At 37.0% G+C, this 25,000-nt stretch overlaps 2 protein-coding genes across 3 annotated transcripts in view; both read left to right on the top strand.

Moving 5' to 3' along the window:
• The window catches only part of iqch (IQ motif containing H), a 37,449-nt gene extending 21,251 nt beyond the window's left edge, over positions 1-16,198 (top strand). Inside the window, exons 15-21 of the mRNA XM_073850966.1 lie at positions 158-278; positions 365-651; positions 7,620-7,793; positions 10,977-11,102; positions 11,197-11,258; positions 11,669-11,777; positions 15,831-16,198. Of these exons, the coding sequence (XP_073707067.1) occupies positions 158-278; positions 365-651; positions 7,620-7,793; positions 10,977-11,102; positions 11,197-11,258; positions 11,669-11,777; positions 15,831-15,968 (1,017 nt within the window). The 3' untranslated portion in view covers positions 15,969-16,198. The remainder of the gene's footprint in view (positions 1-157; positions 279-364; positions 652-7,619; positions 7,794-10,976; positions 11,103-11,196; positions 11,259-11,668; positions 11,778-15,830) is intronic.
• Positions 16,199-17,781: 1,583 nt separating this feature from the next.
• Positions 17,782-18,864, top strand: c11h15orf61 (chromosome 11 C15orf61 homolog). 2 transcript variants are annotated; one of them, XM_073851004.1, is made up of 3 exons: positions 17,782-17,811; positions 18,155-18,499; positions 18,588-18,864. In XM_073851004.1, exons 2-3 carry the CDS (start codon positions 18,157-18,159, stop codon positions 18,713-18,715), a joined length of 471 nt encoding a protein of 156 aa, XP_073707105.1. In that variant the 5' UTR covers positions 17,782-17,811; positions 18,155-18,156; the 3' UTR covers positions 18,716-18,864. The 2 variants fall into 2 exon arrangements, with proteins under 2 accessions (XP_073707105.1, XP_073707104.1); XM_073851003.1 differs by having other exon boundaries at positions 17,792-17,926.
• Positions 18,865-25,000: the final 6,136 nt, after the last annotated feature.

The raw sequence follows: 25,000 nt of genomic DNA, 5'->3' as shown, positions 1-25,000 counted from the left end.
CCCCCAAACACAACCACCTTCTGTGCTTTTGTAAGGCACGTCAAATTAAGACACACTTCAGTAGTTACTGCTTCATCAAGGGTATCGACACTATGTTTTTTACATCAGGCCCAGACACTGGTCAGAAATTGCTTTTTTATCTGGCATTTTGATGCAGGAGTTGGTGATGATCAAGTTCTTAGAGGAGGTTCCTCATCTTCTGGCTTCCAATGCTCATCCATCCAACACATCCTGCTATGCCACATGGACCTGCTTCCTAGAACACTTCCTCAGGGAAGGTAGTTTCAACCAATTTTGCAAAGGACCTCTAACTAATCACTTGTCAGATCTTCCTTGATTCCCTTTCTCTTTGTATCCACCACAGGTGGAGTGATAGAAGCCTTCCCGCCTTCGAATAGCGTGACGTGTCTGACGGTGGATCTTCTGGTGGAGCCGGGAGGAGATGTTCTCATGCTGTCCTGTGGAGATCAACTGCGTGGGCCCAGTGGGTTGGAAGTGCTAGGCTGTACCATACCTCAGACCTCCATCTGCCCTGACATCCTGCACTCCATTTGCACTCGTGTGGGTCAGGCCTGTCAGCAGCGCTCCATCATGGGCCACATCTCTTTAGATCTAGTCACCTTCCTCGATCCCAGCAACCTGGAGCAGCAGGTTAGTGAGGCAGTCTTTCAAAACACTTATATAAAACACTTTATCTTTACACTGCCGTTCAAAAATTTGGGGTCATAATGGCCACGTACACACAGTAGCTAAATTCTGTACACACATAATTCACTAGAATACGGGAGGGACAACTGCATTCGACAACCGCATTAACTCACGAAAAATACAGGTAGTGACAACCGCATTTACAGAAATTCTATGCAGTGTGTATGGAACTGAACTGAACAACCAGTTGTTAATGATGTATTTAAATGCGAGTCAGAAATGTGTCTTCGTCTGTATGTGAGATGCAAGAGAATAACCGTGAAAGAAGTCTTAACCTTAGCTCATTTGGAAACGAGGCTAGTTGCGCTCACAAGCCCTGCAGTGAAGTGTCAGTGTTGCCAGATCTTAATAGAAAAAACAACAAACAGGACAAGCGCAAAAAACAGTAAAACACCCAAATGCTTTATGTTTTATAACGCCAAAAAAATCATATATCTCATATCTGCCACAGACAACTTTATTAACTGTTAATAATAAGTGGCTAGCTTTATGAGCTAAGACCAAACAACATGCCTTAAAGCGTTGTTTTAGAATACTGTTTTACTGTATTTCAGTAATGCAGTCATGGTGAACAAAAACAAAAATGTTTAAAAAATACGATTTAACCAAATTTTTGAATGGTAGTGTATAGTACTTAAATAATTTTTGCTTTAAAGATATGATGCTTTATATACACTACAAATGTTTGGATAAATACAACCCAACCTTCTGGGTAGTTTTAGTTAGCTCAACTATTGTTTAAAAATTACTATATGGCTGGCTTAAAATAAATAAATAATTAAGTTTTGATATATTTACTGTAGAAAATTTATGTGATATCTTCATGGAACATGATCTTTACTCAATAGCCTAATGATTTTTGGCATACATGAAAAATCTATCATTTTGACCCATACAATGTATTTTTGACTATTGCTAAAATTATACCCGTGCTACTTAAGGTTTTCTTGTCTAAGGTCAAATATAGATACCATATAAGCTGAATGGATAGGTATGACAGGCAGTACATTCAGCTAGATAACGCTTTTGAAAGCATAATATAATGTTAACTTTTCCGCATTTGCAAGACACTTTTTTTCCTAAGCAGCTTTTGGTGCAAGGTATACATTTTTATCAGTAGTGTTTCCTGGAAATCGAACCCACAACCTTGCTATTGCTAGTGCTCCAGGAACAATGGAAGCACTCAACTCTATCTATCTTTTATCAAACAAGCTCTCTCCAAAACAAATTGACCCTTAAATGTCAGTGGTGTGTTTTACAGCTCTATGAAAACAGAACCTGCCATGTTAAGAAGCTGTTGAGAATGAGATGAGATCTGACATGTGGCACTGTTCTGTCAGAGCCTGTAACACTGTTCTCACCTTAGAATATAGATAGTGTGAGGGTTCAATCTACTGGTTGAGATGTTATAGAACACTCCTATAGGTTCCCGCTTAAGAGCTGTACAGATGAGAGAATGACCGGGGGCTAATGTGCCAAAAGGCTATCTAATAAACTGTCAGGTCTGATTGTGTCAATAAACTAATTCCCCTTTTAAGGCCTTGCCCCCTGACCTTACAACACCCCTGCTATGTAGCGGTGTCAAACATAAGGTCAGGCTAGAGTGTCTTTTCCACAGACGTCGGGGTTCTTGGTCACTGTCAAGACAGATTGAACACTGTAGTGCTTTCGCTAGCACATTACTGTTGATGTTCTTTTTGGCTTGGTTGTTTGTGAGATTTTCCCATTATTTTTGCATTTTCTGCATAACTACATTAGAGGATTAGTTAAAAGATTATTAGGACTTGTTTTTTCAGTCGAAAGGACATTTTTTGAGGTTCTTGAAAAACGTTCCAGGATTTTTCTCCATACACTCTTAAATATAGGTTCCAAAGGGGTGTTTTTGTAGAGATGCCATAGAGGAACCATTTTTGGTTTCCCAAAGAAACCTTTTCTGCATTTAAATAGTTCCACGGTTTAAGGTTCTTCATGGAACTATCATTGCCAATAAAGAACCTTTATTATTAAGAGGGTATAGTGGATTTTAATGGACCTTACAAGACCCCTGCTATGTAGCGGTGTCAAACAGGAGGTCAGGCTAGAGTGTCTTTTCCACAGACGTCGGGGTTCTTGGTCACTGTCAAGACAGATTGAACACTGTAGTGCTTTTGCTAGAACATTACTGTGGATGTTCTTTTTGGCTTGGTTTGTGAGATTTTCCCATTATTTTTTCAATTTCTGCATAACTACATTAAAGGATTAGTTAAAGGATTATTAGGACTTTTTTTTTCAGTCGAAAATAATTTTTTTTGAGATTTTCCAGGATTTTTCTCTATACACTCTTAAAAATTGGTTCCAGAGAGGTGTTTTTGTAGAGATGCCATTGAAGAACCATTTCTGGTTCCCCAAAGAACCTTTGAGTGAACAGTTCTTAAAAGAAACATTTTAAGAGAATGTTTTAAAAATCTAAAGAAACTTTTTCGACTATAAAGGACCTTTTCTGCATTTAAAAGGTTCCATGGATGTTTAAGGTTCTTCATGGAACCATCAATGCCAATAAAGAACCTTTATTTTTAAGAGGGTATAGTGGATTTTAATGGGGATCAACGGGTTAAAGGTCCAAATTGCAGTTTCAATACAGCTTCAAAGAGCTCTACATGATCCCAGCCGAGGAATAAGGGTCTTATGTAGCAAAACAATTGGCCATTTTCTTAAAAAAAAAAAAAAAGCATTACGTTATTATGTTTAAAAGGTCATGCATGGTTAGTTCTTCGTGTGTATCTCATTTTCTCCTTTAACTTTAAAATCGTCTGACATAGTTGTTTTACCTTTTTTTGTAAAGGTAAAGACTTTCTTTGCACATTCATTTTGTAAACACTGGGTCAGTACTAGTATTATTTATATATATATATATATATATCCTTCAATACACTACACTAGCTTTTAGAGACTACGTACTTTCTAAAGAATTCCATGCGGTTTTCTAAACTAAAGAGTTTTTTATTTCTAATCTTTTTAGCCAATGTAGTAATGGTTAATTTAGTTGTTAATTTAGAACTCATGAAGCTCATTTTTAAGGTTACCTAAATAAACATTTTTTACAGTGCAGAGCCACCCCTAACAGTAGGAGGTTAACTAGCATTCCTTGCGCTTCAGACCGCTTGCTTTGCATCTCTGCCAAAGGACATGACAACTGAAAAATCTCTGAGGGGGAAAAAGGAGGGGATACATTAAAATAAATTTGAGTCTAATGTAGAAAAAATGGTATAGATTTGACCTCGCTGACCTCGCGGTGTTAGATATTGCTTCATTTTTCAAAACTGTGTTTCTAAATTTAGGTCTGTTTATTAAGTCATGGAATGTGAATATCCCCTGTGGAAATGTTGTACATGATAAGTGAGCAAAGAAGTGATTATATAACTAGGCAACATGATGCATAATTAATTAGAGTACTGTGATTTTTATCAATGATCCCTGCTGGCAGGCCTAAGATGGAAATGTGTCTCGTCACATCTTGTTCTTTTAGCGATTCCCGCTGCCACTAGAGGGTGGCAGAACACACTTGCATTGTGTTGACTATATCTGTCACGGTTGCAGACCTCATCTCAGTTGTTCTTAATTTTTGAGGGCCCTTTGTGCAGATGGACAGACCTTTTGTTTGTGTTGTAATCATGCGTGTATGTTCTTGAAATGTATAAGACGTTACGGCCTTGAAAATAGCGTATGACATTTACTTAACACAGCGAAAGTCTTAAGCCCCCGTTGAGTCAGTGGTTGATAGTATGCACATCATGCTATTTATCATTCTGAAATGGTGAAATGCTATAGAACAGATATATTTTCAAATGAATGTCACATGCTGCTGTTTTAATCATTGACTCAGTTGGCATGCTGTGATTTTAAAATAGATGATTTAAAGCGTTTTTAGATAAATTACGCGTTGAGGTGGAATGTTCTCTTCCACAGAAAATTTCACACTCGAATCTCATATAGTCTCCTGATAGAATAGCTTTTACTTCTGCAAATGAGAGTAATTCATACATTATTCTGATTGAATAGCACCGGGATTCTCTATATTGTGGATTCACATTGTGGAGGCACAGGATGAATTTTATTCAGCGTGCCTTACGGAGAATAAACTGCGTGCACAATTAAAAGCGACAAAAGGAATTCAGATGGATAAATCCAAACATTACTGTCCCATCTCTCCTGGCGGCAGAGGCAGACGGATCTGCCAGACTAGTGCTAACCTGTCTCTATTTAAACATCAATTTACATTCAAACCTGTTGCTAAAAGCAGTCTGTATTTTTTTTTGTATGTGTGGGGGAGAGGTGGGTCGCATGTGTTTGCCCTTGCAGGCTTGCTTCACATTGTGTGCGGAGGGAGGCTCAGCTGCAAGATTGCAGTTTTTAATGAAAGTGAAGGGGCTATAAAAGACAGGTACAATCTGGGCGTATATATCAAGCGCCTTTGTTAAGGCTGACAATGAAGCAGGCTTGGCTGATTCTACAGACTGGCTAAATGGTCCCACCTATCCCACAAGCACAGGTATTAACTATGGACGGGAAGCACTGCTGGGTGAATTCAGCTCTCTATGAGGTATTCCTGTAAGCCTGGAGTCCTGCTTTTTAAGGGCATTGCTTGATCTGTTTAGAAGAGCTTACTTCTAAAAGGGATTTATTTTTTGACTGCTTAGATTTTAAAAGAGCTTCAAAATTGTTTTTTGGAGAGTCAAATTTTGAATCAAAGGAATAGTTCATCCAACAATGAAAATTTGCTGAAAATTAACTTCAGGCCATCCAAGATGTACAATAGTTGAGTTTTGTTTTACTTGTTTGACAATCGATTGTTTGCAGGTAATGAATGCCATCAGAATGATGAAAACAAAACAATAATCCACAAATAATTACACAATAATCGACATGACTTCAGTCCATCAGTTAACAAATTGTAATGGAAAAGCTATGTTTATAATAAATCAGGTGATTTTTAACTTTAAACTGTTGCTTTTGGCTAAAATATGAGTCCTAAATCCATAATATTGCTTCTCTTTCAGTAAAAACGTTTTCTTGTCTGAATCAGGAGAGAAATTTGCATACAGTCAAACCAAAATGTATACAGACACCACAATATTTCTCACATTATCACAGTTTATTCACTATAGTTTAGAAAATGGTATTTACAGTCAAACCAGAATGTTATTTAGACACCTTCAAAATTTCTCACATTATTACAGTTTATGTGCTATAGTTTAGATAATGGTAATAAAATATGACAAGAACTCAAGAGTTAAACTGTGTCAGAACAAATCCATCTCGATAATGTCAGATAACTTTGCTAAAAAAGTATGTACGTATGTATGTAACAAAAAATGGTCAATTTTTGTTGCCAATTTTTTATCAATTTTATTGGTAGTCCACTGTGTGAAGAAGAATGTTTGGATATAATATGACACAGTTGACTTTATTTTGCTATTCTCACTTACATAAATAAACTATAGTGTCCTGCACCCACTAGTAAAAAATGTTCTACATAAAAATGTTGGTGTATTTTGATGTGAGAGGACAACAGGGGGATGGACTTTTTTTGTAGAAGGAAGCATTATTATGGATTATGGACTTGTATTTTGGCCGGAAGTGAAGGTATAATTTTAAAACACTTCACTGATGGATTTATTTCTTACAAGCATGCAGCTTATTTACTTCACAAATCTGTTCTGATGAATAAACTAACTCATCTAGAATGGTCTGAGGGTGAGTAAATTTGCAGCAAATTTTCATTGTTGAACTATCCCTTAAACTAAGCAATGTTGGAAAAATTAATCTAGAGGACATCATAACATCATCTTTTATATTAGTTACAACAGAGGGATATTACATACTACAAATAATCCTCAATTTTCTTTCTTTTTAATGGAATTAATTAGTGTTCGCAGCTGAAACAAAGCCAGTGTAAATAGATGATTCGGTTCACTGTATTTCAGCATGTGAACGTTGAGCACGATACTGTGATCATAAAATGATTTCAGCAGCCAGGCCACCATTTGCATTCGCTGGCAGCAGCGTTTAGGTTGACAAATAGGGACGACAGGAGAGTCAGCCAACTGCCACTTAGTTATTAACAACTCTTTCACTGGTGATTTATTTGCCACTTTTTGAAGAGAGGGCATAGCTATTAGATTATTAGCAGGGAAAATTAGCCCTGTTTAAGCATAAGGCCACGACTGGGCCTGACCCCTTAATATCCTTATAATGATGCCATTAACCATACAGATGTGAAGAGAGTCTCCAGTTGGGCTTTAGACACAGTATGTTAGTCTCTCTCTCTCTCTCTCTCTCTCTCTCTCTCTCTGTGTGTGTCTCACACACTCACACACACACACACACACACACACACACACACACACACACACACACACACACACACACACACACACACACACACATGTTGGGTTTACATGTTTTATGGGGACATTCCATAGGCGTAATGGTTTTTATACTGTACAAACTGTACTTTCTATCGCCCTAACCCTACCCTACACCTAAACCTAGCCCTCACAGGAGATTGGGCACACTTTTACTTCCTCAGAAAAACTCATTGTGCATGATTTATAAGCCTGTTTCCTCATGGGGACCTGAGAAATGTCCCCACAAGGTCAAAATCTACTGGTATTCCTATCCTTGTGGGGACATTTGGTCCCCACAACGTGATGAATACCAGGTACACACACACACACACACACACACACACACACACACACACACACACACACACACACACACACACACACACACAAGCCCCATTTTCTACAAATACAAATTCTAAAATTTCTGTCATTGTCTACTTGTTGGCTGAAAATAAGTGAATCGTTATTTTGATTTATGTGCTGCATCTGCTGACTTATGTCTGTGTGCACTGGTTTTGTATTTAGGTATGGGCTATTGATCTTGACCTGGGCTACAGTAACCAGTTGGCCATGACCCAGCTGATGCTCATGATGACGAGGGGGACGCTGGATTGCCGCACCAGTAAATTGGAGGTTCCTCCTCCAGTCAGAGATGTGAAGTCTTACGCACGCAATGCCAGAGTGAAGACCAAAGAATCTGTAAATTCAATTAAAATATCTACTCTCTCTTTCAGCATCAAGAAGACATTAAAACATATTCAAGACTTTATTTTACAATAGTTCAGTAACAGCCGTAAAGAGATACAGTGAGGGAAAAATTGATCGCCTGCTGAATTTGTACGTTTGCCCACTGACAAAGAAATTATCAATCTATAGTTTTAATGGTAGGTTTATTAGAACAGTGAGAGACAGAATAACAACAAAAAACCCAGAAAAACGCATTTCAAAAAAGTTATAAACTGATTTGCATTTTAATGAGTTAAATAAGTATTTGATCCCCTATCAAGCAGTAAGATTTCTGCCTCACAGGTGTCTTTTATACTTTTATTAGCTGAGATTAGGAACACACCCTTTAAGAGAGTGCTCCTAATCTCAGTTTGTTGCCTGTATAAAAGACACCTGTCCACAGAAGCAATCAATCATTTAGATTCCAAACTTTCCACCATGGCCAAGACCAAAGAGCTGTCCAAGGATGTCAGGGACAAGATTGTAGACCTACACAAGGCTGGAGTGGGCTACAAGACCATCACCAAGCAGCTTAGTGAGATGGTGACAACAGTTGGTGCGATTATTTGCAAATGGAAGAAACACAAAATAACTGTCAATCTCCCTCGGTCTGGTCATGAGAACGGTGAGGAATCAGTCCAGAACTACATGGGAGGGTCTTGTCAATGATCTCAAGGCAGCTGGGACCATAGTCACCAAGAAAACAATTGGTAACACACTACGCCATGAAGGACTGAAATCCTGCAGCGCCCGCAAGGTCTTAAGTTTGCCAATGAACATCTGAATGAAAGTGTTGTGGTCAGATGAGACTAAAATCAAGCTCTTCTGCATCAACTTAATTTGCCGTGTTTGGAGGAGGAGGAATGCTACCTATGACCTCAAGAACACCATCCCCACCATCAAACATGGAGGTGAAAACATTATGCTTTGGGGGTGTTTTTCTGCAAAGAGGACAGGACAACTGCACTGCATCAAAACGGACTATGGGTGGGGCCATGTACCATCAGGGTCCGGGCATTGAAGCCTCAAATGGGTCGTGGATGGGATTCAGCATGACAATGACCCAAAACACATGGCCAAGGCAACAAAGGAGTGGTTCAAGAAGAAGCACATCAAGGTCTTGGAGTGGCCTAGCCAGTCTCCAGACCTTAATCCCATAGAAAATCCGTGGAGGAAGCTGAAGGTTCGAGTTGCCAAACGTCAGCCTCAAAACCTTAATTAGAGAAGATCTGCAAAGAGGAGTGGGACAAAATCCTTCCTGAGATGTGTGCAAACCTGGTGACCAACTACAAGCAACGTCTGACCTCTTTGATTGCCAACAAGGGTTTTGCCACTAAGTCATGTTTTGCGAAGGGGTCAAATACTTATTTGCCTCATTAAATGCAAATCAATGTATAACTTTTTTGAAATGCATTTTTCTGGTTTTTGTTTTGTTGTTATTCGGTCTCTCGCAGTTCAAATAAACCTACCATTAAAATTATAGACTGATTATTTCTTTGTCAGTGGGCAAATGTACAAAATCAGCAGGGGTCAAATAATTTTTCCCTCACTGTAGTTAAATCAAAAATGTAGTTTCTGTCATTTACCTTCCCTCATGATATGCTAAACCAACCTAGTTAAGATTTGTAAAATATTTTTGAAAGAAGATTCTTATGTTCACCAAGGCTGCATTTGTTTGTCATTTAAAATTACTTTTTTTCTATTATAATATCCACCTTTTTCTTTAACACGGAAGTCGGATGAGACTTCCAACTTATTATTCACTATAGGGAAACAACAAGAAGAATAACATATGCAGTAAATGGTAAAACTGTTTGCACTACAAACCAGTGAGTTCATAATTAAGATGATACTGTACATTAAACTAATATGGTAAGACACACCCAATTTGTAATATCAAGCAGCAAAATGAATAGCTGGACGTGGATGAGACCGGAAGCCGCACCCATAAAATGTACATTTGATGTTATTTTTGACATCATTATTCACTAAGAAGCATGGACATCTTGCTATAATTATCTTCTTCGTGTTCCACAGTAGAAAAAAGTCATACGAGTCATGAGGCTGAGTAAATGTTGACAGAACTTTCCATTTTGGGTTAACCATCACTTTAAAGTGTTTGGGACTCTTAAGCTCTTTAAAGCACAAGAATGCCATTATCCCGAATGTGTTCCCTGAGACCGGACCAGAGAGCAATAAAAGTCCTCTCCTGAATATTATCCCGATAAATCACGCCATCCATAAAGATTGATCTAGCTAAGCTTTGTTGTTTTATTTTGGTTAAATACAACTAAACGCTGTAATTACGCTTCCGACCTGATTGGTGTTTAGAAGAAGCTGAATTCATTATCATTTTGATAGATGAGCCTAAATAATCAGCCCATAAATAATGCATACCATATTCATTATGCATGTGTATGCATGCCTGAGCACCTCATCAACCTGATGCCAGCCCCTAAACAATAGACTTCCTTTATTAGCGGCAAACCGGAGTTTACGCTTGTTAATCTGCGACTTGTATTATTTTATCAAACATTCATTTAGTTTGTATGTGCTCGAATCGCCCGGCTCCCGCCTGCCTGTCTTAATGGCTCCGGCTTTGGCCATCATTTAGGCCCAGAATATTACAAACGCAATTAAAACCCTCTAGGAAAAGCTTTTTATTGTTGTTTGAGGATAGTGTGTCTGACAGCTGAAAACAGAGTTCCATAGAAGAGAATTACTCATGCCCCACACACCGTGCAAGGGCTTTACCCTCCGCTTCATTTCTGTCACTGAGAATATGCCTCATGCCCGCTACGAGTCCTGCGAGTCCTGCCACTCTTAACTAATCCGCTCCTGTGGCGTTCTGTTAGACACATCTTTTATCTGCCGTGTCTGCGAGTGTTGTTGGCTTTTAGAGGAAACCTTTCTTTTTTCTGCAGCGGTGTAACCTAATAACGCAGGACTCAAGCTCCCCAGTGCCCTATATGACTATGAGACTAATGCCTAATGTTTTTCCGCGTGGGCTTTCAAAGCCCTTCTATTTGTTTCTAGCGTGGATGTTATTGCTGTCCCCAAGAGGTCGATTTATCATTTAGATGTGCTGGTCAAATTTTTAGTAACAGAATTACATGCAGTCTGTTGCTTAACTCTCTGTGTGTGTTCTCTCCTCAGGAAACCTCAGTGACCAGTCGATTTGCAGTGATGTGCACCCGACTTCTTCACACCAATCTTTCTTTGGTATATTATAGCACATTTTTTCTGATGTGCAAAGCACAGGGCGTAGGTTATGATGTCAAGGTAAAACTTTGCTCGTTTTCCAATGATACAACTGGAGTTCTTTGATTGCAGTCTTGCAGAGCAAGTGTTTCAATATATTTTCTCTGTGTTTCAGGCAAGGCAAGGCAGCGTGTTCGCCCTCCATGACAGCAGAGATCGAAGAAGTCTTGGCATGCTGTGAGTTCCCACAAGAAGCAGGCAGACGCATTACCTTTATCTTTCTCCAGCTCTGTTTTCCCTTTCTCTGTCCCCATTACCATTAGAGATATATCTAGACCTTGAGCACACTCCCAAGAGCAGATTAAACATTATGTAGTGAATACCTCAACCCGAAATGTGGCAGCGCACAAAATACTGCCAAGTCGAATTAAAGGCATTCATCACATAAATCCTATACCTATCCCATTGAAGCCATGCTTTCCTTCCTCATTTCTCCCTGAAGAATAGCACACTCTTTAAGGCTGAGAGTTCTCATTAAGCTCCTTACAGCCCCACAGCCAAACAAGGTGATTGTTTTTTTGTTTTTCTCTGATGATGGTTCTGGGGGATCATTAGTAAGCTCGTTTGTTTCTGTGTGTCGTTAACAGAACAATCTCGGAGGATCTCCAGGGAGCGCTGCTGACCTTTGCTCGCAACCTGTCAATCATTCATCAGGAAATATCAGCTCCAAATATGCAAGGAACAAACAATTTTAAGGTATGCGGATGTTGTTGTTGTTTTACCTATTCTTACATGACCTGCTAATGATGTGTTCTTTACATTAGTCATAAAGAAAGTACTATTCAGATGTTTCACATTCAGATCCTTAGTTTAAAAAGAGACAAAGGTGTCACTGGAGTGGTACCACAAGGTACAAAAGCACCTTATTTACCCCTAAATGCTACAAAGTTCTAGCCTGACAAGCCAGACCCACATAAATGTAGGGTCTGGGCACTCTCCATAGACAGGGCTCAACCGGAGGGGTGGGATAAACGGTTGTCTTTCCAACTCCCTCTCCACGCAATAGGATAGCGCTACAACCAATCAGAGCAACGAAGAAGGTGACGTAGTCAGAGCGATGAAGATTTTTAATGAAAACCAGTGCAGTCTGTCAGCCAAATAATGGACATAGATTTGCACCAGACCTTTAAAAGTAAACAAAAACATGCACAGACAAATCCAAATTACACCCTGCGGCTCGTGACGATACATTGATGTCCTAAGACACAAAACGATTGTTTTTTTGCAAGAAACTGAACAGTATTTATATAATTTTTTACCTTTGATACACAGCCACATCCTTCTGTCATGAGCACGAGTTTAGCATTCGACTCGTTACATGTGAACGCGCTCTGGCGTAGTATACGCAAACGCCGTAAGGGGAAATCGGTGAAAAGTCCCGGATGAGTTTGCGCAAGCAAACGGAATCTTTTAGCTTTAAATCGGTTTGAACAACCAGGATAAGCGCAAGTAATTACTATTTCGAATAGCCGCTATACCCACAATCTCTGTGCACTGTGTAAACAATGAGTGTTGTATACAAGTGACAGATCGCTTCCGGTGTTTGCGTATACTATGTCAGAGCGCGTTCACATGTAACGAGCCTGATGCTAAACTCGTGCTCAGGACAGATGGACGTGGCTGTTTATCAAAGGTAAAAAATGATATAAATACTGTTCAGTTTTTCACGTGTAATTCACGGAACCAGAGAATGTCTGACGGACGGTCAGTCGTCATCATGTTAAGCCCGCCCACCGACTCATGATTGGCCCGGTACATCTTGGATTTTTCGAAATCTTAAGAGAATTGAGAGTAACTAGACTGCCCTTGGAAGCAAATGTAATTTGCTGCCGCTAGGGGCGCGTCTAGATTCTAGGCTAACAAAGTTCATATTAATACTTTAAAAGTAATATTAGATCATATTAATATCTTTTAAAAGGCTACCACTCCAGTGATAGTTTGGTACCTTTTTCTCTAAGAGTGTAGGACATCAATCACCATGATTCTTGATGGTTTCACCATATTACATTAGTGCTGTCAATCAATTAAAAAAGATTAACTAATTAAAGGGGCTATATGCAATTTTCTGAAATTTAAACTCGCGACTGACACCTGTAGCCAAAAAACGGAACTGCTCTTCCTTTCTGCTCGCTCTCGCAGCAGAAAGAAGTCAACATTATGTTTACAGAGGTAAGAACAGTCAAATACATATATTGTTTGAGAAACTAAGTTTGTTTGCAATATATATGACTAGCGGTGGTGGCAGAGTGATCTGAAACTTTTAACATGAACGCGCTTGACGTCACATCCGCAGACAGCATGCGAAAAATCCGACCCGACAGAAAATAGGAAAAATAGGATACAGGCTTATAGGTGCACCCACTGTGAGCTGACAAGGTGTCAGTATGCTCATCAGGAGATGTTTGAGTCATAAATGGTCAAATAAAAAGGCTATTGTTACATTTATTTTTGGGGAAAAGTTGCATATAGCCCCTTTAATCTTAAATTTTTTCTAAAATTAATTGTGATTAATCATGATGAATCCCACCTACACTCTTAAAAAAAGGTTCTTTATTGGCATCAATGGTTCAATGAAGAACCTTGAACATCCATTGAACTTTTCAAATGCAGAAAAGGTTCTTTATAGTCATGAAAGGTTCTTAAGATTTTTTAAATGTTCTTCAAAATGATTCTTTTAGGAACTGTTCACTTAAAGGTTCTTTGGGGAACATAGTTTCTTTTGGGATGTTCTTATGTTCTTTAAAATATACTTTTATTTTGCAAGAATTTTACATTCAATCTTCAAATTAATCTAAAAACAACATAAAGAGAGAATATTTCTAATATATAAGTATTTAGAAATTATTTTTCTTTTATGACAAAAATCATTAGGATATCAAGTAAAGATCATGTTCCATTAACATCTTTTGTAAATTTCCTATTGTAAATATATCAGAAGCTAATTTTTGATTAGTAATATGCATTGATGAGAATTTCATTTGGACAACTTTAAAAGGGATTTACTCAATATTCAGATTTTTGCACCCTCAGATTCCAGATTTTCAAATAGTTGTATCTCGGCCAAATACTGCCCTATCCTAACAAACCATACATCAATGGAAAGCTTTCAGCTTTCAGATTATCTATTTCAAAATCATTTTTAATCATTGACTATAGCCATTCAACATTACAGTATAACTGAGAGCTATCAATTTACTAGACTTTTTTATTAGACTTAAAAAAATAACTTCTAATATAAGTAAACTTAAAACGGTCTTCACATTAACCCATCAGTGCCCTTCAGCAAGTAGGGAATATACAAAAATATGGTTATCAAACACTAAATACTTAATGAAATATAGATGAATCCTTAAAGCTACAAAAAATAATTGATTTCCTCTTTTTTCTTTTGTTTTTTAATTAATAGACATCACAGCAGCAGGGTTATTAGCTTCTTTGGCTGCTATTACTCTAAGAGCTGCCGCTGCTGAACGTGATGCGGATCTGACAAACTAAACTAAATAAACACACTTCTTGTTAAGAAAAAAGAAGCAGAAGCAGCAGTCGTGAGTGGGGTGGCCAACCCTAGCCTTGCCTCTGCATTAACGGCATTAAATATTTTTACAAAACCAGTAATAAGGTTGAATAAAATTGATAAAATTGATTTATACATCATCTGAAAGCTGAATAAATAAGCTTTCCATTGATGCATGGTTTGTTAGGATAGGACAATAATTGGCCCAAGATACAACTACTTAAAAATCTTGAATCTCAGAGTAAAAAAATTGACTTGAAAGCTGTCCAAATAAAATTCTTAGAAATGCATATTACTAATCAAAAATGTATTTTTTCATATTTTTATGGAAGTTTACAAAATATCTTCATGGAACATGATTTCTAGCATAAAATAAAAATCCATAATTTTGACCCATACAATGTATTTTTGGCTATTGCTACAAATATGCTCGTGCTTACGACTGGATTTGAGGTCCAGGGTCGCATATAACATATGTTTTAGTTCCTTTTAAACACTGAGGGTCACTTTACAAAGACAAAGAATGAACCATGAAACCATCAGATAATAAACAAAAAAGTTACTACTTCACCACTTGCTCCAAAAGGTTCTGCAAAACTTTAGTGTAATGCAAGCAATGCTAAACTTCATCCTTCACTGTGTTCAAGGTTGTTTAATTTAAGTCAAATTGAAATTTGGCACAACAGTCGGCAGCATATTAATTTATTTATTGACTATCGAATCATGAGTAGAGTGGGTCATACAGGTGCTGTGAAAAAAGTTAACTTTCAGTTTGCACATAACTGTTTCTCAAAATATGCTATTCTATTCTAAAGTATTGTCTGTATTATAACTAAAGTTTATTATTAACAGCATTATACTTTTTGGGGCAAAGAGTAGTGAATTTGAGCCTTGGTCGAATTCAGATGAGAACTCATCTGCACGTTTTGAGAAAACATAAATTTTGTGTCATAATAACATCTTATACAATACACCAGGTATTCATTTATTAAATTCAAGGCTTTATCTCTAGCTACATTATCTGCAGCCGAAGTCATTCAAATGTAGAACACTGTAGACATTGTTACATACTGTGAGTGAACTGGAGATTCATTGACACTTGCTGAATAACTGCATTCAACGCACTGTTACTTAAATTGACAGAGGAATTTTCATTCACTGTTCAGTGGCTAGAGGTTAGGATCTGTAGTCAGACATATACTGACTGAATGTATGCTATTGTTTTCTTTTATAAGGACCTTATCAAGGACATCGAGGAGGTCCTGGGCATCACCATACAAAACCAAACCACATCTCAAGAAGAAAAGGAAATTACTGCAGCCAAAAGTGAACAGTTATCATCTCACAAACCTCACAGATCAACCCCTAATTAATCAACATCCTTATAGACTATCATACAATAGCATTTACACATTCAGTACTAACCGCTGTCACCAAACAATTCTATAGAACTCAGTTATAGCTGTAATGTGGAGATACACGCATGTATGAATCTGCTGGAGTCGATTGGTCCTTTTGGTTTCCTTTTTTAGATTACATAGTGATCTAAAATATTGTACAATATTTCTCTTTAGATAATTACAGTTAGGTTACATGTGCCATTTATGACATGACAGGGGAGGAGCTTAATCTATGCATGCATAAATTATAATCACTCAAAAATAACACATTTTGATAGTTTTTAATGTACTTTACAACACACACTGATTCTAAACAGTAGCAACACCCAGATAATAATCATATAAGTTTGTTAATAAATTATTTAGGTCTGTTGTAAGTTATTTTAAAGAAAACTAAATAAATTCTAACGTTTTTCTGGATTCAGTTGTTTTTATGAAATCAAAACACCATTTAAATATTACATATTAAAAGACTTATAAGATATATTAAATTCATTATTGATTCTTACTGTAAGTTATATTAGGCTGTGACAAGCCGATAAATTTACAAACTTTAGTGGAGCTGATATGTGGTTTGCTCCAGATATAGGTTCATTTTAAGTATGGACTGGCCAAATAACATAAAATAATCAGTTATTGAACACGTAATATATCCACACTCTCAAAAAGTATGTTTTAATTAACACATTTCTGTGTTGACTATTTTAACATGTTTTGTGTCATTTTGATAATTTTAAACTTTTTGAATTTGAAGATTAAGGTCAATTTAACGTATTTTGTCTTCTGGGAATGTAAGTATCATGTAAGTACCTTCTGTAGCTTCTGAAGGGCAGTACTAAATGAAAAAATATGATAATTAGGCAAAATAAGAAAAATTTACATTCTGTTCAAAAGTTTACACTCCTGGCTTTTAATGCATCTTTTTCCTTCTGGAGCATCAGTGAGCGTTTGAACCTTTTGTAATAGTTGCATATGAGTCCCTCAGTTGTTCTCAGTGTGAAAAGATGGATCTCAAAGTCATACAATCATTGTTGGAAAGGATTCAAATACACAAAAATGCTAAAAAAAAAAAAAAAAAAAAGGCTGAAAAAAAATTAACAATTATGTTAGGTTTTAGGGCAGTTGAACTGTTCAGGACAAACAAGGCACTCATGAACAGCTATCACATAAAAAAACAGCTGTGGATCATTCAGGTAGCAACAGTATTAATAGTCAAGTCTATGTAAACTTTTGAATGAAGTCATTTTTATAAATATATATAATTTTATATTTTATAAATATATATATATATATATTTATAAACTATACATTTCTCGTGTGGACTATAAGTATTTATTGTTTAATATCTTATTCAGATCAGTACTAAAAAAAAAAAAAAAAATTGTATGTTCCCTCTTATTTTGCAGATTCTGCAAGGTGTATGTAAACTTTTGACCTCAACTGTCTGTAATTGACACAAAATGTGTAACTACAGCACATTGATGTATAGAAATTAACAGGAAAAACACATTGGTTGAGGTAAAATAACACAAAATGTGTTGTCTTTAACTAGAGGTGTGTTAAGAAACAGCACATCCTTTTTGGATATATATTATATTGGAAATATAATATATTAAATACATTGGATATTTAATAGATCAATACTTTGTTATATTACTGTATAGTATTTAATGTGTAATCCCATTTATGAATGGAAGTCTATTATGTATGCATGAGAATGAAGAGCCATACTTCATACTAGTATCTAGGGCAAATGGGAACAAAAAAAGCGCAACCATGTTTCTTCCCGGAGAAGATTTGAATCGTACCAGTGAAGGTTGTATTAAACGCATCTTATATTTCTGCAGAAAACTAGCTTATTAATCGTATTTTCGTAAAAGCAATGGAGTAACAATGTAAAGGTTTGTCAAACGAGTATGAAAACCGCACTGGTAAGTTTTAAAACGTTATAACCTTAAATGACAATCGAACCGTTCTCTCCAGTGCGGGACTGTTAAACTGCTTCAGCATTACAGAAAGTTTCTACAGCATTTTTGAGCTCATTAAAGGTTGCAAAGCTACACTTTGGTTAGGTTTGATGTTCTTCTCGTGATGAAATAATGACGTGACGCCTTAACAGTAGCTCTTAAAAAAAACGTTTTTTTGATGGTTTTGTTCAGCAATGACAGAGATTCTACGCAGAATCCACGGTTGCTTTCTAAAAGTGGCCCTGTTCCCCAGCACCTTTGGGAATAAAGCGCCTCGTCCTGCTGCCTCTGAAGTACTATCATGTCACCTCTCTCAACGCGCGCTCCCGCCCTGGACGTCATTCTGCGTGCGCTACCGCGATGTCGTCAACGATCAGTTCGGTCTGTCCAACTTCAACTGGCAGGTGCAGGGAGCGAACTACCACATCCTTAGGACCGGTGCTTTCCCTTTTATTAAATACCACTGCACCAAAGCACCCCCACAGAACCTGGAGTTTGAAAATAAGTTTTTTGGCGCATTGAAAGTCATCAATCTAGGTCAGTTCAAATATAAGTTACACGTTATATTTGATGTTACTGACAGCTCACTTATAAATTTCTAATGTTATTTCTCTCTTTCTTTAAGGCATCCCATGCTTGGCATATGGCTTGGGTTCATGGATGGTAGTTGGAGTGACAGAGACTGTACAGACCTCTGCAGGACCTGTTACTGTTTACTTTGCATACAAAGAGGCGGAGGGCGCTCAGTTCTAATATCAGTGACATGTTGAGTATTTGAACAGAGGGACTTGAGTTTTACAAGAAAATGTTTGTCACAGAATTTCTGAAAACTTGTGCGAATGGCCAAGCGTGACTTGTACAAATGCACTTTTGCACAAAAAAATTAAATTATTAATTTTCAACTTTGGAGTTTATTTTTGTGTTTTCAACACATTTGTGTTTTTTATTTTGTACAGTGGTGGCCAAAATTGTTAGAATACTAGTATTATCACCAGCTAAAGATGGTTATACGTCATAAATATAAATATAAAATTCTTTTGCTGTAGTATGTCAGTAGGAAATATCAGTTTGCATTTCCAAACATTCATTTTGCCATTAATTGTAATAATCCAGTGAGATTTTTGTTTGGTCAAGGAGTCTGACTACAGCCGGTGCTCCACACAGAGATCTGATCTCATCATCATCTTCATCCAGTCTGTCTGGAAGGGCATAAAGAAACAGAACAAACTGAGACAGACTAAATCCAGAAGAACCAAGTCTCCAAGATGCTTCAAGAAATCTACCTGCAAAGCAACAGCACTCTTAAAAGTTTTAGGCGCTTATGTAAAAATGAGGATTCTGTCAAAATAATGTCATAAATAGTTTTTCTTTAAACATTTGGTGTGACAATCCTTTGCATTTAAAGCAGCTTTTGCCCTAGGTGCACTTGCATAGTTTTTCAGGTAGCTTCGCAGGTAGGTTTCTTGGAGACGTTGCCACAGTTCTTCTGGATTTAGTCTGTCTCAGTTTGTTCTTGTTTCTTCATGTCATTCCAGACAGACTGGATGATGATAAGATCAGATATCTTTGTGGAGCCCTGGCTGTTGTCAAATTCCTTGTGCAAATAAAAATCTTACTGGATTATTACAAGTATAATGAAGTAAAATGAATGTTTGCAAATGTAAACTGATATTTCCTACTGACACACTACAGAAAAAGATAGAAATAACTGATTTAAAACCATGTTAAGCTGGTAAAAATACTAGTGTTCTAATACTTTTGGCCACCAATGTTAATATCAGATTGATAACTAAATAAAACTTTAGTTATCATTTTATAACAATAGTGTTTAACAATAAATTTGGAAATAAGTCATGCTATATATGGATTTCTCACACAGTATGTCGATTATTATGCCATTCTCATGATTACTGGGCATTATTGTGATGCATCTGATGTGTTCTTTGAAGTTTACAAGCTCTGCAACTGCTTGTTTTCCCACTTTTTTTCTTCCCTAAAGCTAATGCAGAATTTTAAATACCTTCAGCTCATTTATTTAAAGTCAAATTAGAGCTCACGCCCTGCCTGGCATATTGTCAATAGGAAGCAAGAGGGATTGTTTGGAGGACAGGTCTGATAAAATGGTTTTTAATTACAATAGAGAAAGTGCGGCCTTCGTTCAGGACCCACCCTCACCCCCTCCCCCTGTCATTCGCAGATGCTTTGATTTCTGATAATGTACTTTGCTGACTCCGGCTCTCTTCTGCAGGATCCTTCGTCACATTGCCTCTGAGATCGGCTTTGACAAACTACCATATTGATCCTCTAGACTTCTCAAAGCTTTCTGCTGAGCACATTTATCAAAGGCCTCGATTTTCCGGCCTTGCCCCCATCTCTCTTAGGTAGCAGTACCAAAGTAATAATTTCATGTGTTACATGCAAATCAATGGACCTCTTGGCCTTTGTCTTGCGAACCGTAATTCCAGGGGATTTTGATTTGACTGAGGCATTGTCTAATGACTAAATCTAGTAAGTCTAGTATGAATTATGGCCCTTTCAGGGTTATAACAGGGTTTCAGTGGGCCTTGAAAAGTCTTAATCCACAAATGAAGTCCTTGAAAAGGTCTTAAGGTCTTAAATGTATAAAGTCACAGCATTAAATGTTGAATGCACCACAAGAAAGTATTTTAATGCAAATTAAGGTTAAATGTTTAACCCAGCCTTCTGGGTGGTTTTATTGAACTCAGCTGTTGTTTAAAAATGACTATATGGCTGGCTTAAAATGAACACAAATCAGACACACAATTACTAGAGGCATCAGCATTAATCAAAAGGTGAACATTTATTAATAAGCAATTAAAAATATTGTAATACATATTATAGAATTATTATTTATTCAACTTATTAATAAATGTTAATTTATTGAACATATGAATAAATGTTTATTTCCAACCCATTTGGGTTCATTTTAAGAAAGAAATATAGTTTTGCAATGGCTTATAGTTAAACAATGGCTGGGTTAAATAAATCTATCCAGAAGGTTGGGTTTTTAACCCAGCATTTTTTTGAGTCTAAACATTCTTATATCAAAATACATTTACTTGAGATGCAAAATGAAGATATAAAGTTAAACAAAATGGAGTTTATATTTAAAACAAGTACAAATATTTTCCCTTTGTATTAAGTGTATTTTACTGACCGCATTGGCAGATATTTGTTCTTGTTTTATTCATAAACTTGACAGTTTTCTCAGGAAAATTAGACTTCTTTTCACATTTTGAGCTTGATCTGTAGACATTTGCACTGAAAAACAGGACAAAAACACTGAGGAAGAACATCACTTTTTGCAAGGTGACCAAAAGGTACATTTTTATAATGTATTAATGTTTAATAGAGAAAAACGTATTGGATCCATTGATGTATGGTTTGTTAGGATAGGACAATATTTGGCTGAGATACAACTATTTGAACATTTGGAATCTGAGGGTGCAAAAAATCAAAATATCGAGTAAATCAGCTTTAAAGTTGTCCAGATTAAGTTCTTAGAAATGCATATTACCAATCAAAAGTTTTAATATATTTATGGTAGGAAATTTACAAAATATCTTCATGGAACATGATCTTTACTTAATATTCTAATAATTTTTGCATTAAAAAAAAAAAATCCACCAAAAAAGACCATGTTGGCTATTGCTACAAATATACCCGTGCTACTTATGACTGGTTGACCAGGGTCACATTTACACAATAGCCCATAATGAATAGCCAATAATCCTTATGACAAAATGTCATCAAATTTGAAAACAAATGACGTATTACTGTTTCATTGATTGCATTACATACCTGCCTCCTCATTCCCAATATATATTCAGGCAGGCGGCCCCTATATTACATCATCAGTGAGGGGGCTAATTGGCCTTAATGGAAATCATTTAGACACCCAGTGAAATCTGATCAGCACTATTAGCCTGAACGGCTGGCTCTTCCTTTTCATGTGAGTTAGCACTGAAATGCTGCATGGGGAATGCTCAAGGAAGCATGTCTTAATTCCTCATTGACTCTTTGACCTTTCCATCATCACAGATACTGTAGCAGACCTGGAGGAGGAGTAGAGTATCACAGCGCTGTGACAGGCCAGGCCTTTGTGGCTTTGACAGGCTGACGTGAGCTCTGAGAAACCCAAACCCTTGTCGTGGTGTTCGTGTTTTTGGTCAGGCTCACAAGTGCGGCGCCAAGCCACAGGAGACGACATTAGTCTGAGCAGGTGCTTATCGCTTACACCTCACCTCGGTCAACGGTCTAGGATAACGGAGCAGCAAATTGGCTACTGTAAAGTAACGGAAAATTTAACGGTGCCATGTTAAGAGATCAGTGCCTTGTTTTAAGGGCCGTGCAATCAAGACTCGCGTTTGTAATTGGAGGTCTAAATTACCCTCTCTTGAATATAAGGTACTAATCAACAAAGGATTAAGCACTTGTATTAACAAGTTCAATTACATGCAAATAAAGGAGACCAAGTTGAAATCTTTAAATACAAACACTATTTACATCTTAGGTAACTAATGAAAATGTGAAAGCTGGATTTGATTGTGATATGAGGAGGGGGGAAAACTCCGAGCTACATGGTCCGTAATCTATTATTTAGCAAGAAAAATCACATTAATTTTTGGTTGACATGGAGATGTATGGGTTTGGCAGAAACAATTATTGTATGAATAACCCCTGCAGCTAATTCTGTGAAGGTTATCATTGAGTTCCCAGACCAACTACGGGCTCCTCTGCCTCGCAGGGTGCTCTATCAGCAGGGGGATGTCAGCTGCATTACAGTTTGTGTCATCTGTTTCCAGGTACGCCATGATCTTCATGTCAACAGAGGTGCTGAGACAAATAGGTTTGGAATTGAACTTCTTTTGTCAGAAGTCATTAAATGATGGTGACAAACCAAGGTAAGCAATTATAGCTCACTGAATCACGTTCTTGAGGACATCTTCAAAAATGTCACAAATCTGCCAGTGTATTAATTGCATTCGTGTCTCGTGATATTACAGTATTGGCTGCAGTCCTAAAATCTGATTAAATTCATTTTAGTGTGGAAAGAGATTTTCTTATATAGAACAGGATCACTATTAAAAGAGTAATTTCATTTCTAATGAAACTATGATGTGACTGTCTTGTAGGTAAATATATAAAATATAATTTATTTACTTTTTTATTACATTTTTGCTCACAAATTCCATTGTCTTGTTGGATCTAGTTCCACTCTTCTTTAGAAAAATCCTTCAGGTCCCACAAATTCTTATGTTTTTTAGCATTTTGTGTTTTCCAAAAATGACTATGATTTTGAGATCCATCTTTTCACACTGAGGACAACTGATGGACTCATATGCAACTATTACAGAAGGAAAAACAACGCATTAAGAGCCAGGGGTGAAAACTTTTGAACAAAATGAGGATGTGTAAGTTTTTATGATTTCGCCTAAATATCACCTTTTTTTTTCCATTTAGTACTGCCCTTCAGAAGCTACAGATTATACTTACATGTTCCCCAGAAGACAAAATAAGTTAAATGTATATTCAAATTAAAAAAGTTTTAGTGTCCTTCTGAACCTTCTGTAATAGTTGCATATGAGTCCCTCAGTGTGAAAAGGTGCATCTCAAAATCATACAGTCATTGTTGGAAAGGGTTCAAAAACAGAAAAATGATTAAAAAAAAACAAACAAACAAACAAAAAACAATTTGTGGGACCTGAAGGATTCTTCTGAAGGACAATGAGCAGTTTAACTGTTCATGACAAACAAGGGACTCATGAACAACTATCACTAAAAAAAAATAAAAAAAATAAATCATATAGGTAACAAGACAGTATTAAGAATAAAGTGTATGTAAACTGTAATTTTTATAAATGTAACTATGGGACTATGTGGAATATCTATGGAAATAAATGTGAAATATCTTATTAAAGGGGCTATATGCAACTTTTTCCCCAAAATAAACGTAACAATAGCCTTTTTATTTGACCATTTATGACTCAAACATCTCCTGATGAGCATACTGACACCTTGTCAGCTCACAGTGGGTGCACCTATAAGCCTGTATCCTATTTTTCCTATTTTCTGTCGTGACGGATTTTTCGCACGCTGTCTGAGGATGTGACGTCAAGCGCGTTCATGTTAAAAGTTACAGATCACTCTGCCACCACCGCTAGTCAGCAATTAGCCTACACTCGCAAGCGGTGTAATGGATTGTGCAAATACACAGAAGAGACCCAGGACAACTCTGACACCAACAGTAACTCCACAGAAGACTAAAAAAGTTAAACCCCTGACAAGCGCCCGAAAAAGATGGAAGATTGAGAGCGACTGGCGCCGAGCAAGGACTAGAGTGAACATCGGCTTCGCATTTGAGCCTTGGAGGGAGCTCAGATCTGTGTCATTTTGTGACACGTTATCTTCATTTTATGTTACGATTTATAAAACACTCACACTATTCTTAACAAACACTGAAATATACAAACACTATTACTACTCCGACGCACTACTGTGCATTTTGTCGTGTCATATATATTGCTGTTAGATTTTGCTGTATTTGGCTAAGCAGTGGTTTGGGTGGTTTGCCAATGTACTAGATTTCTATAATACATAAAATAAGTAAGCTTGACCAGAGTTCTTGTGGGGAGAAGAATTTATTGATGGTAGCAGTGTAGCAGGTCTTCAACAGCGATGCTAGCTTGTCGGTCTTCAAGCATCTTAACCCGTGTAATGGTCCTAGCTAGTTATCCATAGTTTCTGCATAGCTTCTCCCAAAGTTCTGTCTGTAAGACTGTGCTTTATACCTAAAGACAAAGTTCCCGAGAAATGCTGTTCCTTTGTTATAGACCATTTGGTTCACACCTTTACAAAGACAGTTCCTGTTGATTGCATCTGGGGCACAGTCGCAATGTAAATGCATCTGACTAAACTACATACAATCTTTCATTGCAAACAAACTTAGTTTCTCAAACAATATATGTATTTGACTGTTCTTACCTCTGTAAACATAATGTTGACTTCTTTGCAGCG

Source organism: Garra rufa, chromosome 11 (assembly GCF_049309525.1).
Source record: "Garra rufa chromosome 11, GarRuf1.0, whole genome shotgun sequence".
In the NCBI taxonomy this organism is placed as follows: Eukaryota; Metazoa; Chordata; class Actinopteri; order Cypriniformes; family Cyprinidae; genus Garra; species Garra rufa.
This window is presented reverse-complemented; position numbering and strand designations above follow the sequence as displayed.

What these genes read in the sequence shown, in the direction of transcription:
- c11h15orf61 (XM_073851004.1), top strand. Translation starts at nt 18,157, where the DNA reads ATGACAGAGATTCTACGCAGAATCCACGGTTGCTTTCTAAAAGTGGCC. An exon ending in ATTGAAAGTCATCAATCTAG is followed by an intron (nt 18,500 to 18,587) that starts GTCAGTTCAAAT and finishes TCTTTCTTTAAG; the next exon opens with GCATCCCATGCTTGGCATAT.